The sequence below is a fragment of the Nipponia nippon genome, unplaced genomic scaffold (assembly GCF_047370975.1).
Source record: "Nipponia nippon isolate SJK-2023a ecotype South Korea unplaced genomic scaffold, ASM4737097v1 scaffold_3, whole genome shotgun sequence".
Classification (NCBI taxonomy): domain Eukaryota; kingdom Metazoa; phylum Chordata; class Aves; order Pelecaniformes; family Threskiornithidae; genus Nipponia; species Nipponia nippon.
In genome coordinates, this window is record NW_028262347.1 from 1,916,484 (window position 1) to 1,933,466 (window position 16,983).

Here is a 16,983-nt window from a genome sequence, read left to right on the forward strand (position 1 = left end):
TGCTAAAAGAAAAGCTGTAGGAGCCTCCTGCATGCCACAATTTTGTACACAAATACCTACAACAATCCAATATGCCATTGTCATCGCTATTACATCAATTATCCTCTTTATTCTTACCACGTAATGAGAGCAATGGGGCACTGTAGCCTATTCAGTGCTTCCTCAGCAGATCCCATCAACAGATCCAACATCCCGGCGCCGGCTGCAAACAGACAAGATGCACAAGGCAAGTGGTTTTGCCTCAGCTTTGTTTTGTTCAGTCCATTTGGCCATCAGTATTTCAAGATTTAGTTTATAAAGATGGGTCTATCAATCAGCTTTCTACCTACACCAAGTCAGGTCGGCTCCCGCTGTACCTATCAGTCTCGAGAAAATACCAACAGAGAGAGATTTCCAAGGTTAGGCAGAGGGTCGATACGTGCCGTTTCCCATCCATCAAGCCACTAACTCTATCCCCAGACATGGCACGGCTTTGTCAGTTAATCGCCAAACCATCTGTAAGAAGTTCACTTCTTTCTCAGCCCTGGAAATTTAAGAAATCGGGCCGGCGCTTCCGTTAGTCTCCGCAATTCCTCTTGCATCCAGTTCCTACCAGCGGCTTTTGCACCAAGAAGTTAAACACTTGCCTGCTAATAAGTATCTTTAAAAAGTCTCGAGCGCTTCCGAGGGGTTTTTGGCTTTTCCCAAAGGATTAACTGTACAGGATTTTCCTGAAGTTTCAGGTATAAAGATACATTGTGTTCGAGAGGAAGACATGAAAGAGCCGTACTTGGAGACTAACAATGATCCCCGCACCAGCTTCCTTGTGCAACGGAAAGGCAAGCTTTAGGGACGCGGCAGAAAGGTTGCCAAGGAAGGAGCCTAACAAAGCGTCTGGGGCTTTGTTTGGAGATGGGAATGCACCAGCAGGCCGGAGCTCGCCAGCCATCAACAAAACCGCGGCGAGGCAGAGCCGGGGTGGCACCGGTGCCCAGAACGGAGGGTGCCCTCACCCTGGGACACCCGCTACGCTGCATTCACTCATGTCAAATACCTTTTTTTTTTTTTTTTTTTTTCTTTACGGTTCCCAGGCTTTAAAGACCGGGCCTTCGCTCAGCAGCTGCACCAGAAGCAAAAGCAAGTCGTCCGGGCTATTTCTCAAGCGCTGCGGCTTTTTCTAGCTGCGTGGCTAAGCCTCTGCACACAAATGTCCGACCTGGGCACCTCACGGGAAGGCAGGGGTTCATTAAAGCCGCTCTGGCGCAAGCGACACCACCACAATCAGAGGAAGGGAAAAAGGTAGGGTTTTTTTACAACGTGACCAGCAGAACAGCGGAGGGTGTTGCTAAAACACAGGAACACAGAGTCCTCGTCGCTGTGGCCAGGCAGTTTCCTCCGAAAGCACCTCTGAGCCGTACAGATGGAAGGGCTGGAGAGAGACCGGGAAGAATCCCTGCAAGGGTTCGGAAGGTGCCCATTTTAAAGCTCTTCAAAGCAAAGCTTCCTACCCAGCAGAAGCACCAAATCCACTCGGAGAGGGGGACCAGGAGAGAGGAGCGAGTTTGCACCTTCTGGAGTCAGGAGCTCCTCATCGCCCAGCCCTTTTGCTTCTGATCCAAGAGCTTGTTCTAGCACACCTGCTCAGGCTTAATTATCCCCCTTCCCTCGCAACTCCCTAACGAGAGGCACATCAGTTATCTGAAGACAGAGCCCAGGGGAGTTCCACAAATTAGCCATCCCAATTTACGTCCACGGATTTCTGATAGCTGCAGGAAGAACGCTTGCCTCAAGGTTTCCTGCAGGAATAACAATACCTGAAGTTTGTTACGCAGATCAAAAAAAACCAAACAAAAAAAAGCAGTCAATTTAAAGCTGAACTTTATCATCGAGTTTTGCATACATCAACGTCATACAAGCCACGCTATCAATATAAATGCTATTGTTAGACCACTGCTATCCCCAGCTTTTAGACTGTGCTATTGAACTTCGGAGAGTGAAGGCAGTGCTTTCTTATAATTAGTTAAATTCAGCTGAAACAGAAGATTCCTTGACATCATCTGTTTGGATCACCATTCTAGAAGGGACAAAGGAGCACTACTGCCACTGCACTAAAACCTAATTAACACAGTTTAGTCGTTAGCGGGTGCAGCTGCCTGAAAAGTGGGACTTTGTCACCGAGTTTGAAGTATCTCCTCCTTCAGAGATGAGCTGAAAAAAAACCCCCAAAGCTTACACCACTGCAGAACAAAAAGCCTAGTGCTGACCTCCGCCAGATGCTCTGAATTACAGGTGACCCCCGGCAGACCCAGCCAGAGTTTCAAAGGCACACATTTATCACAGCCTTCTTTAATAAATCAGAATTAAGCAGACTCGACACACTTGAAGCCATTTTGGATGACAATATTACTAATCCACAGAGAACCCCCAATTAACCAGTGTGCTACTGCAAATAAACAGGATCCCGAAACAACTGAGGACGTTAAAATAAAGGACAGCTTGGAACCGCAGAACCAGCACGCTGCTCCCAGCAGCCTCGACATTTTCCCTTGTACTGTCAGAGTGACTTATTCCCCCCCCCCCTTTACTCATCTCTGCCATCTCGACCATTTTAGCAGAGATGTGGGGCTCGAGAGAAAGGAGGTGGGAACATTCTCTACTTGAGATGTATTTTAAGGTTCATGAGAAAAGCGCTTCCCCCTTTGCTCCGAATGCGAGCTGTTCCCATCCCCAAACCAGTGCAGATCTCTGGCGGCAACCAGAGCTCAGCAATCCACAGCTTTTGGAGGCAGCTAAGCGATACACAGGCAACCAAAAACTGGCCAGGCTTCTCCTCTTGGCCAACTGGAACCACTGTCAACCCAGCCAGGACTCAAGCTCCATCTCCACTTCCCATGGTGTTATTCAGGAACTTTGGAAAGAAACCGCAGCGGTGGACCTGCTCTGTGTGATTCAAAAGAAAAAGCAGAGAGGGATTTCATCCCTCGTCTTCAGCAGATGGATGACTGGCTGTAGGGCACAGCCCAAGCAGACAGCCCAGAAATAAGGACCGGGCAGGAGGTTGGATACAAAGCCTCACGCTTCTGGCTCATATGCTAAATTTAGTTCAGTCTGGTAATGACCTAAAAACAGTTGATGTGGGTTTCTGTGACGCATGTGGCAGCCTGGTCAGCTCCATTCGGTTCCTAAGAGGAGAACGTGCACGCTGCAAAGTCCTGATGCCATTTGGGTGACTTCGGGAGAACCGAATGGTGAAAAGCAGTTCTCGATTCACACCTATATGCAACGGCTTTGACTGAGCCAAGTGGTTTCAGCTTCTGATCCATCCTATGTCTTGCTGAAGAACTAAGGGAACATTCCCCCCCCCCCCCCCCCCGCCGGGTGTTTTACATGCTCTTGACTGCAATTTTTGTGTATTAAGGAAAACGAGCAAGAGAAAACTAACACCAGTGACAAGGCACGCTTATTAGCAGAAGCACATCACCTGCCAGCTCAGGACCCTCTTTCCTTTAAGGGGCTTTTCTGCTGGTTGAAGTGCCTTGTAAAGGAGAGTAAAAGCCTTCAGCATCGTAGCACCACACCCCTGACTCTGCAGCCTTTCCCTGGGAGCTCGGCAACAGATCCCCAGCCACTATTCGAAATAAAACAAAACCTACAGAGGGTTATGAAGTTCACCTATCTTCAGACTCGCTTCTTGTGCCTTCCAAGTCTGCAGAAAACTGGCGAGAGAGAGTCGCACACAGAATATCCTGAAGTGTCCTAATTACACTGAACTTCAGGTAGCAGCGAAGAAACCTGCGACTTTGGAAGCCACCAAGAGGCACAGAGGACAATTTAAGGACTCGCTTGCTACTGAGCTGTACATATTCCGAGATAAACCAAACACATTAATGCAACTCCTGACCCCGAAGAATCCCGCTGCAGCCCAGCCACACTGATCAGGAAGCCCTTGCAAACAGATAAACTGAGGTCCAAAAAAAGGAAACGACATCAAATGCAATATTCATCAGCAGAGGACTAAAACTTTTGGCTCTAACAAGACAGAGATGCCAGTTCAGACTCAAACTGGCCGGTTATAACTTAAGCTGTTCTCATAGACGATCCCCACTTACGCAACCAACTCCAGAGAAAAACTAAGGGAGGAAAAGAGCTCGTACGGCTCCGAAGCCACGTGCACAACGTTGAGAAGAGGCACCAGCAGCACCGGGGATCTCTCGAGGCACCTTTGCACGACAGCCTCAAATCGCCTTCGTTAGAATCCCCACGCAGGCAATAACCCCACAAAACACATTTCTTGCTATGACTAAACAGGCAAATCTTTGCTTCACCTTGAATCTTTTTCCGATGCATCACGCTGAAGTGACGAAAGATTTTTTTTCTTTTTCCAGAGATCTGACATTTAAAAAGCTACAGCAGGTCAGTGCGAAGGGACAAATTTTCAGCAAGCAGAAGTGACTGTAAAGGTGAGGCAAGGGACCGCACCGGAGGATCTGCACAAATCGACATGTGTCCGCAGGAACCGATGCGAAGCAGCTCAGGGAGAGGAGCTCCCACGTTGGCATTTGATCGCTCCGAATCCTAACGCAAGAATCGAATCCTCTAGCTTCAACGCGCGCCGAGAATCAAAGGCACCCCTCTCCTGAACAATCTATACTCTAAATCTGTAAAATTGAGTTTAGCAACAGAGGATGGGCAGATGGTTTAATTGTCCAGTGGTCGATAAGCTTTGCAGGACTGAACATCAAGTTCATTTCAGCGGGTCAGCACGTTTTCTTATTTCTTTTAGAGCATATGCACATTCGTGGCATGCTTTTAAATGCAAAATAGTGCCTTCGCACGGACGCAAGGGCTTCACGTTACGAGTACGTTATTGCTAATCATTTCAATTTTACAGTATTTTTTTGTTTCACTTGGCAAGATGCAAGTCTCAGTATTACGCTGGGTAAAGTCAAGCAGCGACCAATAATTAAAGCAGGGTTTGCAGTTTAGATGACTTGCTGAAACCATGGGGGTATATTTCTTCAGTCTTGCACTTAACCATAACTGTTGTTTTGAGATCCCCCCCCGCCCCAGCCGCTAGCGCCGTGGCTCTTCTCCACGTGTAAAATGCACTGCTTTTGCCTTCTGCAAAGTTAGCAGAGCATGGCTATTTACTGGCGGAATCTCCTCCTCCTTGATCCAAACAAGGCAAGTATTTAAACTTACCTTTTCAGGGCAACCTTCTGGTCACACTGCCAACATCAAACAAAAGAAAACATGGCAGAAACCATGAAGTAATAAAAAAAAAAGACTTGGATTATGACTCACTTATAACTTTCTCAGCAGTTGCAAGCAAGCCAGAATCTGTTTAAATCCAAGACCTTGGAGCTTTACACAAAACACACGAGTTCATTGTGGTGTCCACAATTTTTAAAAAAGCGTGAAGCAGCCCCAGCCGTGAGCTCGCTTGCGGGGTGCAGTCGCTCCTATCCGCCACGAGAAGGGCGAGTTAACACCTCCTCGCATACCTTCCCTTTCAAGGAACGCAGACTCCGGTGCTGAGTTACAAGGATCTGATTTCTGACATCTCAACTTTTCAACCGAGCGTCGGCCCTCCCCAGTCTCTCAAAGCCACATTCTCCTCTTGGGATCTAAGCTTACCCCAATAACCATGCACAGATTCCTCCCCTAGGCCAGGAGTATTACGTTACCTCGATGCCAGGCCTGTTAAACAAAACGCTGATCATTTAGCTTCCTTATTTTCACTGCTTCCCTCATTTCACAAGCGATACAGTGGCAGGTTGAAAGCCTTAGAAGAAAAAAAAAAAAAAAAAAAGTAGGAGGTGGCTTCGGTAGCACCGAGGAGTAAGTCGGTATAACCATGCTGAGTCACATCGCAGTCAGAGTTGACATTTCCAGGGTAAGCGCTTCACTCCTAGAAGGGTTGTTTCTTTATTTCAGCCTTGTTTACTTTACAATCCTGTCATAGAAATTAGAGGATTACAAAGCAAGGCCATCACCAAAACTTGTGCAGAAATCAGTCCGCGACATGTCATTCTTGTCCAAGGGAACCGCGACCGTCAAGCATGAAGTAGATACCTTCAAGAAGCACCGCACCGGAGGACCGCTCCCATGTCCCACTGACACGGACACATCGCTCGCACAGAACGTGAGCTCAGCGTGAAAGCAGCCCAGTTATTGCGAGGTTTAAAACTTGCCTTGCTGCTACGTGAAACCAGCACTCTGCACGCATTCATATTCGGCTGTGCTGGCTTTGAAGATTTGAGGGGGAAGGTCAGCGAGTTTGAATTAATGGTATTAGGCGGAAGAAAAACAACCGGTTTCATTTGCCTTCAGCAGAAAGGAGAGCGTAAAAGAGCGTTAGCTTCCACCAGCTTTGATTAAACCTATCAGCAGGGAGAAACCTCTCCCCACCCCTAAACAGAAAAAAGAGGAAAGAAAGAAAAAGGAAAAAAAAAAAAAGAAAAAAAAGGACTTTCCCCAAACAAAACAGCTGGGAACAGCCAGGACAGGAGGGCAAGTTTGGGATCGCATCCATCACCAACTCCATGCCACATTCTCTTCCTTCAGGTTTCAAAAGCACCAGGTTCCTCCCAGTGCAGGTCTCCCAAGGCTGATACTGGGCTTAAGAAAAGCCGACATCCCCCCCTCTTCAAATGCATTTTAAAAACCAAACCTGGTTCTTTTCAAAATAAAAAAAGATCTGGCTTCAAACCATTTACAGTTGACTGAGCAAGACTTAAAGAAGCAGCTTCATTTATCCCTAAAACCAAGATGAGTTTTAACTCTTCAACCATGTCCACACTGGTGATCAAAAACTAAATTACAGCTTCGCAGCACAGTTTTAAAATAGCATTTAGATCTAGAGACACCTTTAAGGACAAAATGATTTTCAAGCTCCGGTCAGACCTCAGCAGACAGCCTGGGTTTATGTTATCATCCAGCTTTTCTGCTGCAAAAGAGCGGGTGCCTCATCGGACATTCGCCCCTGCCCCGACGCGCGTCGCTTCGCAGCTCCAGAACGTGCCTGGTCCTGCCACCGTCAAGACAAAGCAAAGCAACGCAGCCCACCAAGAAATGCCAAAGTGCTTAAGTTAATAATTTATCAATCTCTTCAACTTTGCATCTATTAATCTGCCACGCCGGAGGTTAATCAGGGACACGCAGGCCTGCTTTAGTACCGCACACTGATTTTTTTTTTACCTTTTTCAGGGGGTATGCTTGATACCTGCATAAGTGCCCGATCCTATCCTAAACCCTGTTAGGTTTTAGTCAAAATCTCAGACTTCACAGACTGCCAGAGTCTCTCTCTCCAGTGCAAACACGCTTAAGCTTACCTTTCCATGTCATACCTTGCTCAGGGGCCACGAGCAGGCAGACTGGACACGATTCATCCTCTCTCAATACCAGTCATTCATTATGCATACCGCACCTCATCCCCTCTCGTTCACCTCCATTTGGATATAGCCTGGCCCAACACCGTCATTATAAAAGGTCCACAGACTAGAAACAATCAGCTGTTACACGGAGAGCACCCAGGCAGTCGGGAAGGCAGCAATGATTTGCACGTCTATAATTTCCATGCTAAAGTCCCCCACCGCCGCTCTCGCAGGAGAGCGCGCTCAAGGCCAGGTGAAAAGCCCACTGGAATTTGGAAATAATGCAAAATTTATCTAACAATCAACTGTCAGCTTTTAACCTCAACCTTTCACAGGGGATGGCAAATGCCTCCAGGGTTAAGCTCCCCTAAAGGGCAGCAGACTTTTCCTAACGAAAACATTAACACAAATTTAAAACATTCATTTTTAAGGGAGTATCACAAAAAAAAAAATTAAAGCCAGCTACAGCCAGATAGTGCAAAACGTTTCAGAATAATCCACCCAGACACTCTATTTATACAATCTCAAAGAAAATATTTTATGCTGCTTTCTTCTAGCATTTAGCCCAAGGAAAGCACGCACCAGCAAAATGCAATCATTTCTGGAAAGCAGCGTTTGACCCTCTGAAAACGATCGAAAATTACTATCCCCTCCTCACACCGAGTCACTAATATCTGGAAGTCTACACCACCTCCTGCGCTTTCCTGTATGTGGATCACGGAGAACATACAGGCATGCTCTGTAATTCGCAGTTTAAAAGGGATTAGAGTCGACAGACCACCACCACCTCAGTTTAAAAACGCTACACGCAGATCCACCCCTCTACCTGATTTGAAACGCCAAATGCCAAGAAAATGGACTGCGAGTGATTTGGCTTCTCTTGGAAGGCTGAATCAATTTGCTCCAGGGAATAAGTCAAATGATTTAAGACTAGAGGACAGCTCTTGGAAGCTGGAATGGTAAAAAAAGAAAAAACAGTATCTAAGTCCTGAATCCAGTACCAGCCCCAGTTTGCAGAGAATCATTAATGGCTACACAAGCCCAAGAGGCAGTGGAATCACCTTTTTTCCAAGAGACTGAATTCACCCTCAATCTCAGACAGACCATTATCAGAGAGGCTGAGGAACTGGAAGAAGATGGAGCCCGAAAATGAGGAGATAGCATTTAGAGGTGAGCGGTCATAAGGGACAGGAGCGGGGACAGGAGCGGGAAGAGCCTGGCGAAGACTAAGCAGAGATTGTCTTAGCGATGAGTGAGTGAGTGCTTGTACTTCTCTGCAACGGCTGAGCAGTATTCAAAGTGTATCAGCATCAAGGAATAAACAATTCTGAACATCCCAAGAAGGTGGAAAAAAGGAATACAAAAATTATAGGGGGGGGGAAAAAAACGTATTGCTGGTTCTGCCAGCAATAAAACGAACTCGGACCATTTCCCTGGGATGTGGTAGGAGATCCATCACACAGGGCGTTTTCTAACGGCAAAGGCAGTTTGTCCGCAAGCTCCCCGCTAGAATCGACAGGCACCGGCACACAGGCTGCATGACCTAGTAGAAACCAGAGATGGCAAGGTCGTATGATTCTTCAGTCACGCGAGCTCTATTTTGGTGAAGAAAAACAAAGAGCAATGCTCTATGTTCATTATTCCAGAAATACATGGACAAAATCCACAGGGAAATGGAGGGAGTGAAAGGAGGGAAGCTGAATGCACACAATAAGACACACAGTGAAATGCTGAACTCCTGTACGCACACCCACATATATAATTCACATTCAATATAAAAAAAAAAAAATATTATTCAGCAATCTCTCATTTTTGCTGCCAGAATAATGTCCAGAACAGCAGGAGAGCAAAGCAGAAAATTCAGACACCTTTCCCTCAGCATCGCATCACCTCTAATTTAAGCAGACAGTAAAATGGAGAGCTATTTGGCTGGGAACCCACTCCATACGGGAGCCTGTCGCTTTAACTGTGGGCACTTTCCTGCCTTAACAACAACCTGCTATGTGTTTATCCTGGTTATGACTCCAATTAAATCACAGTTTAAGAAGGGCACAAAGTACCAACAGGTGCCGAGAACATTAAGTTATACTGCAACCAGCAATCGCTCTACACTGGAGTGGTTTCAGATGCACCCTTCCCTTCCTAATAGCCCGACTCCTGCTGTTTTACCTTGCTTAAAGGGAAAAAATAAGAAAATAATCAGAGACAAGTCTATCAGGACTCAATTTAAGCATGCTTTTGCTTGGAACAGGATACAGGACAGGGAAGGGCAGAGGGTTCCAAGAATGGGATCCTGCCCAAGAAGGGAAAGCCTGCGGAGCGAGCTGCCCCTTCGGGAGGAGGGCAGGATTGCCAGCCACCACCTCCGCCCTCGGGCAGCCCCCCTTGTCCTCAGGCATCTCCCCCTCGCTGCCGGCATTTGCGCGGAGACAGCAAACCTGGAGCCTCCGAGGAGCGAGCTGCTGCCACCACCTTTCTCCCAGAGCGATCCAGCGGCGAGGTGCGAGCTCCACGCGCACCCAACCCTCCGAAGGAGGCACTCGGCACCTTGCAGGATTTACTCCCTCGGCTTGCAGATTAACAGTCTGCTCAACCTGCTCCAGGTACAACAGGTAGGCACAAGGCAAGACAGCAATTAAGCACGTACTTGAAGGAGCGATTAATTGATGTTCTTCTAAAAACAAAGTCAGAAAACGCTCTGGAAGAGCACACCTTTGCTTTCCATGAACTCAAGAGAGGAAGGCAGCAGCACAACACGGGGCAGCTCCTCCTGCTTGCTGCTCCGGTACCAACAAAACAAGCATCCAGCAACCTCAAGGCTTTGCTTACAAGCTTTTCATGAGTTTTTTTTTTTTTTTAATGTTTTTAAAAAAAGAACATAATTTTAACACCAGTGCACAGCGATAACCAGAACCAGGACAAAACGCAAGCTGTACTTACATGAAGATTAAATGTAATATTTTCCTGGCAAATGAAACAATGCAGAGCCTCATCAGGGGGCATCTTCTGCTTAATCCTACATATTAAGACTTTAACAGGGTTTGCAAGATTCACAGCCATGCTCGAAGCTAATGTTATTGGCTGCCACCGCTAAAAAATGTTGAACACGTGGGAGTGCACTCAGCGAGACGCGTTTCCAAAAGCTTGCCGGGATTGTAAGATAGTCGTGATGACACTTAAAAACAATCACCTACTACAAATCCGAGCCTGGCTAGATCACAGCATAGCTTCACTAAAAAAGACAGAAGAAATATCAAGCACACCCTTCTAGATATAGCATCAGAAAGGAGAGCAGGGACACCATTTTACAAGGCAAGCCACTTGTTTTACTGAAATCCTGCGTGCGCTTTTTTTTTTTTTAAACTGCTACTACAAAGAAACAGCCTCCACGATTTGTTTAATCAGCATTTAGTAATCTAATGCCAGTTTAGTCTTAAGAACTGGGTACCATAAGCATAATCCTAAAGACGACTGCCACACTATTCAGAATACCAAAATCACCGCTCTGAGTTTGGGGAATGAGATGGAGAAAGAGTTAAAATCACCCAAACGCAAAGCGATACAAAGGCTTTATTTTTCTTATTTTAAATAGGGCTGGGATGTCAAGCTAGAACAGGCACTCTGCTCCAAGCCGCCTTAACCAAATTCATATTCTACAGTTTCATCTCAAGGACCATCGCAATTATATGATTAAGCAGGTGCACCGTGCTTTCAGGTCTGTTCGACAAGCCCGAGCTTCAATAGCCTCCGCGATCAAACTGACAAGGCAACAATGGAAGAGTGAACTTACAGTTCCAGCCAAGAGCCCGTCCTTTCGGGGGGGAAAAAAAGTCCAGCCGCCAGCAAAGCCACCGCATTCAGCTCTAAAAGCGGCAAGATGATACCCTTGAAAGCTGTCATTTAGGCAACAGAGAGGATTTATTTATTTTTTCCCCTCTAGTTGGTTTGGTTTTGGTAGAACGATGCGTGGATTTGAAGTTCTCATATTGGCAGGTAGCGCTACACGCTCTGAGCTCCACTTAACTGGATTTTGTTTATAAGCCACAACCTGCGCCGGCATTTCTGACCACTTTGGGGGAAGGGGGGGCTCTCCCCGTTCTGAAACGGGGCCATCACCACGTCTTTGTGCGTTTTGAAGTACCACCACGCGATTACCCTCATCCCTGGAGACCTCATTAGAACGAAGCCCCAGAAGTAGAGCAGAAAGAAGTGTAGCGTGACATTTTAAAATTTACATTCTGACTCGTAAAAGTTTCCAGAAATGTCTATCCTTTAAAAAAAACCAACAAAACAATAACAAAACACCACCAAACCCTACCAAAACAAGACATTCCAGCGCACATGCTCTTCCCTTGGGGACGGGCCAAAGCGAACAAAGCCACGTGACCGTCCGATTGCTCAACGGGACTCTTGGAAGGTGTTCAAGCAGGATGATAAGAGCGGTGTAAGCCTATAACGAACATAAAAAGAAATTTATCCCAAACGTAAACTGCGTCCTACCCTTTGCCTCAGCCGATCTCAGCAGAGCAAACACGGGGAGTTTTGCGATTACAAAATACTCCGCAGGTAAACTAAGGAGCTTTGTACCTTTATTCTCCTTGACTCAGGACAAGCCTAAAATTAGAAGGGAGCGCAACACTCCGCGTATTACGCTCCCCGGTAGCTCCGACGCGTGTTACGAGCCTTCAGCTCTGTAAACTGGTCAGAACAGGGAGATTCAAACGAAGCTGGGCACTATTTGTAATTCCTTTCAGGCACAGAGCAGAGTGACACTTCCCTTTTCCAGCCCCGATGCTTAAAAATAGAGCTTGGGGACTACAACCCAGCCAGAAGCATCTATCCACAAAAGGAGGAAAATAAATCAACGCAAAATAAACTCCCGTCCAAGGGGAGGCTGCGAACAGCTCGCCCTGGAGCGCCCGCGTTGCTTCCCGGCGCAGAACAATAAACCTCGGCTTGGAAGCGCCGCGGCGGCCGGTAGCGAACAGCCCCGCGGTCTCGGGGGGCTGCGGGGTGCCGGGGTGCGTCCCCCCCATGGGTGTAAACACGCTGGTTGGGGCACCCCATCAGCTGCCGGCTCGCTCCGCCCCGGTCCCGGTTTCCGGGTAGTAACAGAGCAGCCAATCCGCGGAGTTGCGAGCTCTGCCCGAGGCCTCTTGCCTGCAAACACAGCTCCGAGGCCGGTAGCTCGCCCCGAAACTGGAGGGAACCGGGGATGGGATCCCCCCCTCACCGGCACTCTGCAGTCCCCGGGCTGGGGGCACCCGGGCAGGGGGCCACCTGGAAAGGCCTGGCCTTGAGCTTGAGCACTTCCCGGCAGGCCCACGGGACATCCCCACGCTTCCAGGCTGCTGGCGAGCAGATCCCGAGGCGTTTTGGGGGGCATGGAGCCTCCTGGCAAAGCCACGCTCGCAGGTGGGGTGCAGGCAGGGCCCCCCACTCTGCGGGTACAGGGGTCACCCAGGAAACTTCAGCAAGCGTGGCGGGGGGCAGCAGCCCCCAAAAAAGGGAGGAAGGCAGCGCGGCTCCCCGCTGCAGGCCCTTCCCCAGCGTTTGCACAACGTTGCGAGCGCGATCAGGAGAGAAACAATGAGTGACTCAGAGTTTCAGCACATAATCGTCCAGGCGATTATTAAACATCAGTTCAACACATTAACGCGCACACACAGAGCTCTGCCACCCCCCCCCCCCCCCCGGCTCCAGCTCCAGAGAGCCGAGCAACCTCTCCCCTTCCCTGCTCACAAAGAGGCATCCACAAAAGGACACGGACGTGTTAGGATTGAAAATAGGAATAATAAAAAGACCCCACTCGGCTCCTAAACCTGTCAGAGCAGGAGAAGGCAGCGGTGTTATTCACTCTGGCCATCACCCCCTCCCTACTCAAAAAGGTAGCCCTTGGCAGGCCATAAATCCATGCCATTATTCTCCATCAGAGACACGAAAACGGGCTGAAAAGGGAAACTGTAATGAAAATGGCAGCAAAAAGGGGGAAGGAAAAAAAAAGAAAAAAAAGAAAAGCCAACACAACAACAAAACCCTCGAGCCCCGGGGAGGAGCAGCCTTCAAGTACATTCCTTCAGAGGAGCCCTCTCTCCTTTGGTCACCACCAAGACCCTCCTTGCTCCCACCCCTGGAACCAGACCCTTATTTCAGATCAGAGAGAGGAAGATTCCCTAGGGAAGCATCTCGGGAGCCTGGGCCTAGCGAGCTGCACTCACCCCGGGCAGGCGAGGCAAGCCAGGCAGACAAACAAAAAAGGCTGGGGAGGGAGGAGTGGTGAGGAGAGTCATCTGACACATCCAACTTCCTAAGTTTGTTGTCCGCAGGAGACCAACCGCTCTAACCCTCACCCCTCAAAACACCGGGGAAGGCTGCGCCGACAATAACAGCAGCTTCGCTTTTGGAAAAGCCTTGGGTTTCTTTTGTCGGGGGGGAGAAAAAGAGCAGAGCGGAAACTACCCAGCGTCGGGAGGAATGCTAGATATTCGGGGCTTTCTACCTACCACCGCTTGGCCCGGCCGCCGCTAGAAATACAGAGCGAGCGAAGCCACTTCAGAAAAACCTGCTCTTTGTCTCCTAAAATGCTGCGATCGCTGGAGATGCTGGCTACGAATCGAACAAAAAGGGGAGAGAAAAAAAAAAAAGAAAAAAAAAAAAAAGGAGAGAGAGGGGGAGGGGAAAGGAGAGCAGCAGCAGATCAGGTTGGGCCTCGGCCCCTCTCCGGCCCAGACCTCTTTCCAGACTATCCCTAAGGAAGATTTTTTGGGTTTTTTTTTCTCCCCCCACATTAAACAGCTGGAATTCCCAACCTTCCTCCCGGTGCGATTAAGCATCGATCGCAATTGGCGTTCGGCAGAGTATGACATGTGTGTAACTTTAAACCCCCGGATAAAAATAGCTCAGATTCAAGCACGATCGGTAGTCATTTCCTATTTGCTTAAAAACAAGGCGAAAAAAAAAAAATATACGAAGAGCAGCTTGGTAGAGAGAAACGCGCAGGCTGAACGTCAAACAGAAGTTTCCTTCGATAAGCCACCCTCACGCCACAAACAGGAGCGGTGCCGCTCCTCCCTCCCCCCCCTCCAAAAAAAAAAATACCCACAAAATCCAAGTAAGTTTGTTTATCTCTCTCTGGGAACTAAATCGGACCCGTTTCTCGACCCCTGGACACGGCAAGTTAGAGCCACCAGACCCGAGCCCCGCTGAGGGAGGTCAGGCACGTTCAGTCAACAGAGCCGAAAAACGTTTCGGCCACTCTTGTCATTTCTACCCCCTCTCGGCACACCTTGTAAACAAAAACTATTAATAAAACAATCCTAGAACCAAATTCCCAATGATTTTTTTTTTTTTCCCCAACGCCACCCACACTCCAGACAGAGAGAAAAAGGATTCGCCACCCTGTAAAGGGCCAAGAATAAAAATAAGGAAGAAAAAACCATAAACAGATCTATCGCGGAAAGAGGGGGGAATAAAAATAATAAAGCCTAACCTAACCCGGAGCGTTACATAAATGGGACTTATTGCGAGATGGGCTGCGACCCCCCCCGTCCCCCAGCCCTGGGTCTGCTCTGAGCCAGTCCCCGTGGGGGCCCCCCCAAAAAATTAAATCCTTAAGCCGGCCCCAGAAGCTTCGTGAACCGCAGGCTGAAATCAAGGAGTAAATAATAATAATGACCCCCCACAAAAGCCTTTCTTTGGGCTGTGGCTGCTGGAGCTGCTCCCCCCTTCCTCGCCCTCCCCCGGAGGCTGGGCCGCAGGCCGGGGGGGTGCAGGGCACCCAGGCTGGGGGGGGGCTTCACCACGGCGGGGGGGCACCGGCAGGGACCCCCAGGGCGCCCCGGCTGGGGGCTGTCAAGCCACGGAAAGGGTTAACCCCCCCCCAAAATAAGCGAAGGGGGGGGGTCAGGCCTCCCCTCCCGGTAAGGGGGGCCCTCACCCCACGGCGGGGGGGTGGGGGGGGAAGGTCTAAGCCCCAGCTCTAAGCAGAGGCCTAGGCCCGGCCTTAGAACGGGGCGCTGCCGCCGCCCGGGGGCCGGGGGGGGGGGAGGACACCGGAGGGGGGTCCCCGGTGCCCCCCCGGCCGAGGAGGCGGGCCGGGCCCCCCCCGCCCCGGGGCTGCCGTCGGAGGGTGGGGGTGAGCGGGGTGCGGGAAGGATACAGCTTGACCACGTCGGTGTCCATCCGCCTCTTGCCCGGGCTGGGGGAGGACATGGTGGCCGCGGCCGCCCCCGCTGCTCCGGGCGGGCTGTCAGCGCCGCCGCCGCCGCGGACCGGGGACGCCCGGCACCGAGGGGAGCGGGGGGGCGCCGGGCTCCGAGCCGCTGGGACCCCCCCCGCTGTCGCCGCTATCGCCGCTGTCGCCGCTGTCGTCGTCGCCGCCGCCGCCGCCCTCCTCCTCCGGTGGTGGTGGTGGTGGTGGTGGTGGTGGTGGTGGTGGTGGTGGTGCCGCCGCCCGGGCTCCCCCCCCCCCCGCGCCGCCTCGCGCTCCCTCAGCCGCGAGCCCCGCTCCGGTGGCCTCTGCCGGAGCCTCTCTCTGGACCCCTGACGTCACCCGCGGTGACCTCACCGCCCCGCACCGTCACTATTGGTTGCGCCCGTAAAACGCCGCGCCGGTTCCGCCCGCCCCCGCGGCACGCCGGGAGCTGTAGTACCGCGGGGGGGGGGGGGGGGGGAAAGCGTCGGAGTGACCGCGGGTTCGAGACCCCGGCGGGGCGAGAGCGGGGACAGCCAGCGCGGGGGTCACCGCCCGGCGGGACACCAGGGCGGGGTGGCCGGTGTCACCCGGGGGAAAGCCACCGTTAAATCCAAACCTTCCCCCCCCCCCCCCTTTGGATTACAAACCAGGGACGTGGCAGATGGCCAGGCCTCACAAACACAGAGCCACCGTGCTGGCTTTCCGGTGCGACACCGGTAAAGCATTTCCCGGTGCCTCAGTTTACCCAACCGGACGGGGCAAGGGTGTCCCGGAGGTGACAGCGGGGTGCGTGACGACGGCGCTAATGGGTGACTCTCAAGCCGGCGGGGCTCTGGCGTGGCAACTCCCCGCCCGGGGCGGACATCCCACATTCCTCACCCCAGCATCACCCCAAAATTTGCCCTAACGCTTCCTCCTCATGCGGGGAAGAGACGCAGCCGAAGAACCCCAAAATGTCTGAGAAAAGGGGGAACCTCACCCCACAGGCGTGCGTGTGTGAGGGGTGATTGCCTCCATTGAAGGCCCCAACGCGCCCTTTCAGCTGGGGCAGGAGGTAACGCACCCCGGGGGGGTCGGATCCACATCCCAGGTGAGGGAGGGAACTTGGGAACGGGGTTATATTTGAGCAGGGCAGTGGGAGACGTTGGGGTAGAGGGTCCTCCATTTCCCCAGCCCTCGAGGTTCCCTGACCGGTTCCAAGCAACTGGGAGAACAGGAGGGGAACATCAGGATTTTCTCTTAATTTCTTTAAATCCTTGTATTTTGTCTGTGTAATACCATAGTTCGGCAACAGGGATAATTTCAGGGTGTTGGGGACTACGATAGCATCCCATCGCTTTTGGGATGCCTTAAGGCCACTCTTGCAGCACCCAGACCCCTCCGTGTGGGTGCACAGCAGGTTTGGGGGCCCTCTGAGCCCTCCCGGGTCTGAAA

At 50.7% G+C, this 16,983-nt stretch overlaps 1 protein-coding gene across 3 annotated transcripts in view; it reads right to left on the reverse strand.

The window, feature by feature from the left end:
* The window catches only part of UBE2H (ubiquitin conjugating enzyme E2 H), a 55,805-nt gene extending 39,920 nt beyond the window's left edge, over positions 1–15,885 (reverse strand). Inside the window, exon 1 of one of the 3 annotated variants that reach the window (XM_087766522.1) lies at positions 15,514–15,885. In XM_087766522.1, coding sequence (XP_087622648.1) covers positions 15,514–15,566 — 53 coding nt within the window. In that variant the 5' untranslated portion in view covers positions 15,567–15,885. The remainder of the gene's footprint in view (positions 1–15,513) is intronic. The other 2 variants (XM_087766521.1, XM_087766528.1) reach the window with 2 other exon arrangements.
* Between the last annotated feature and the right edge of the window lie 1,098 nt (positions 15,886–16,983).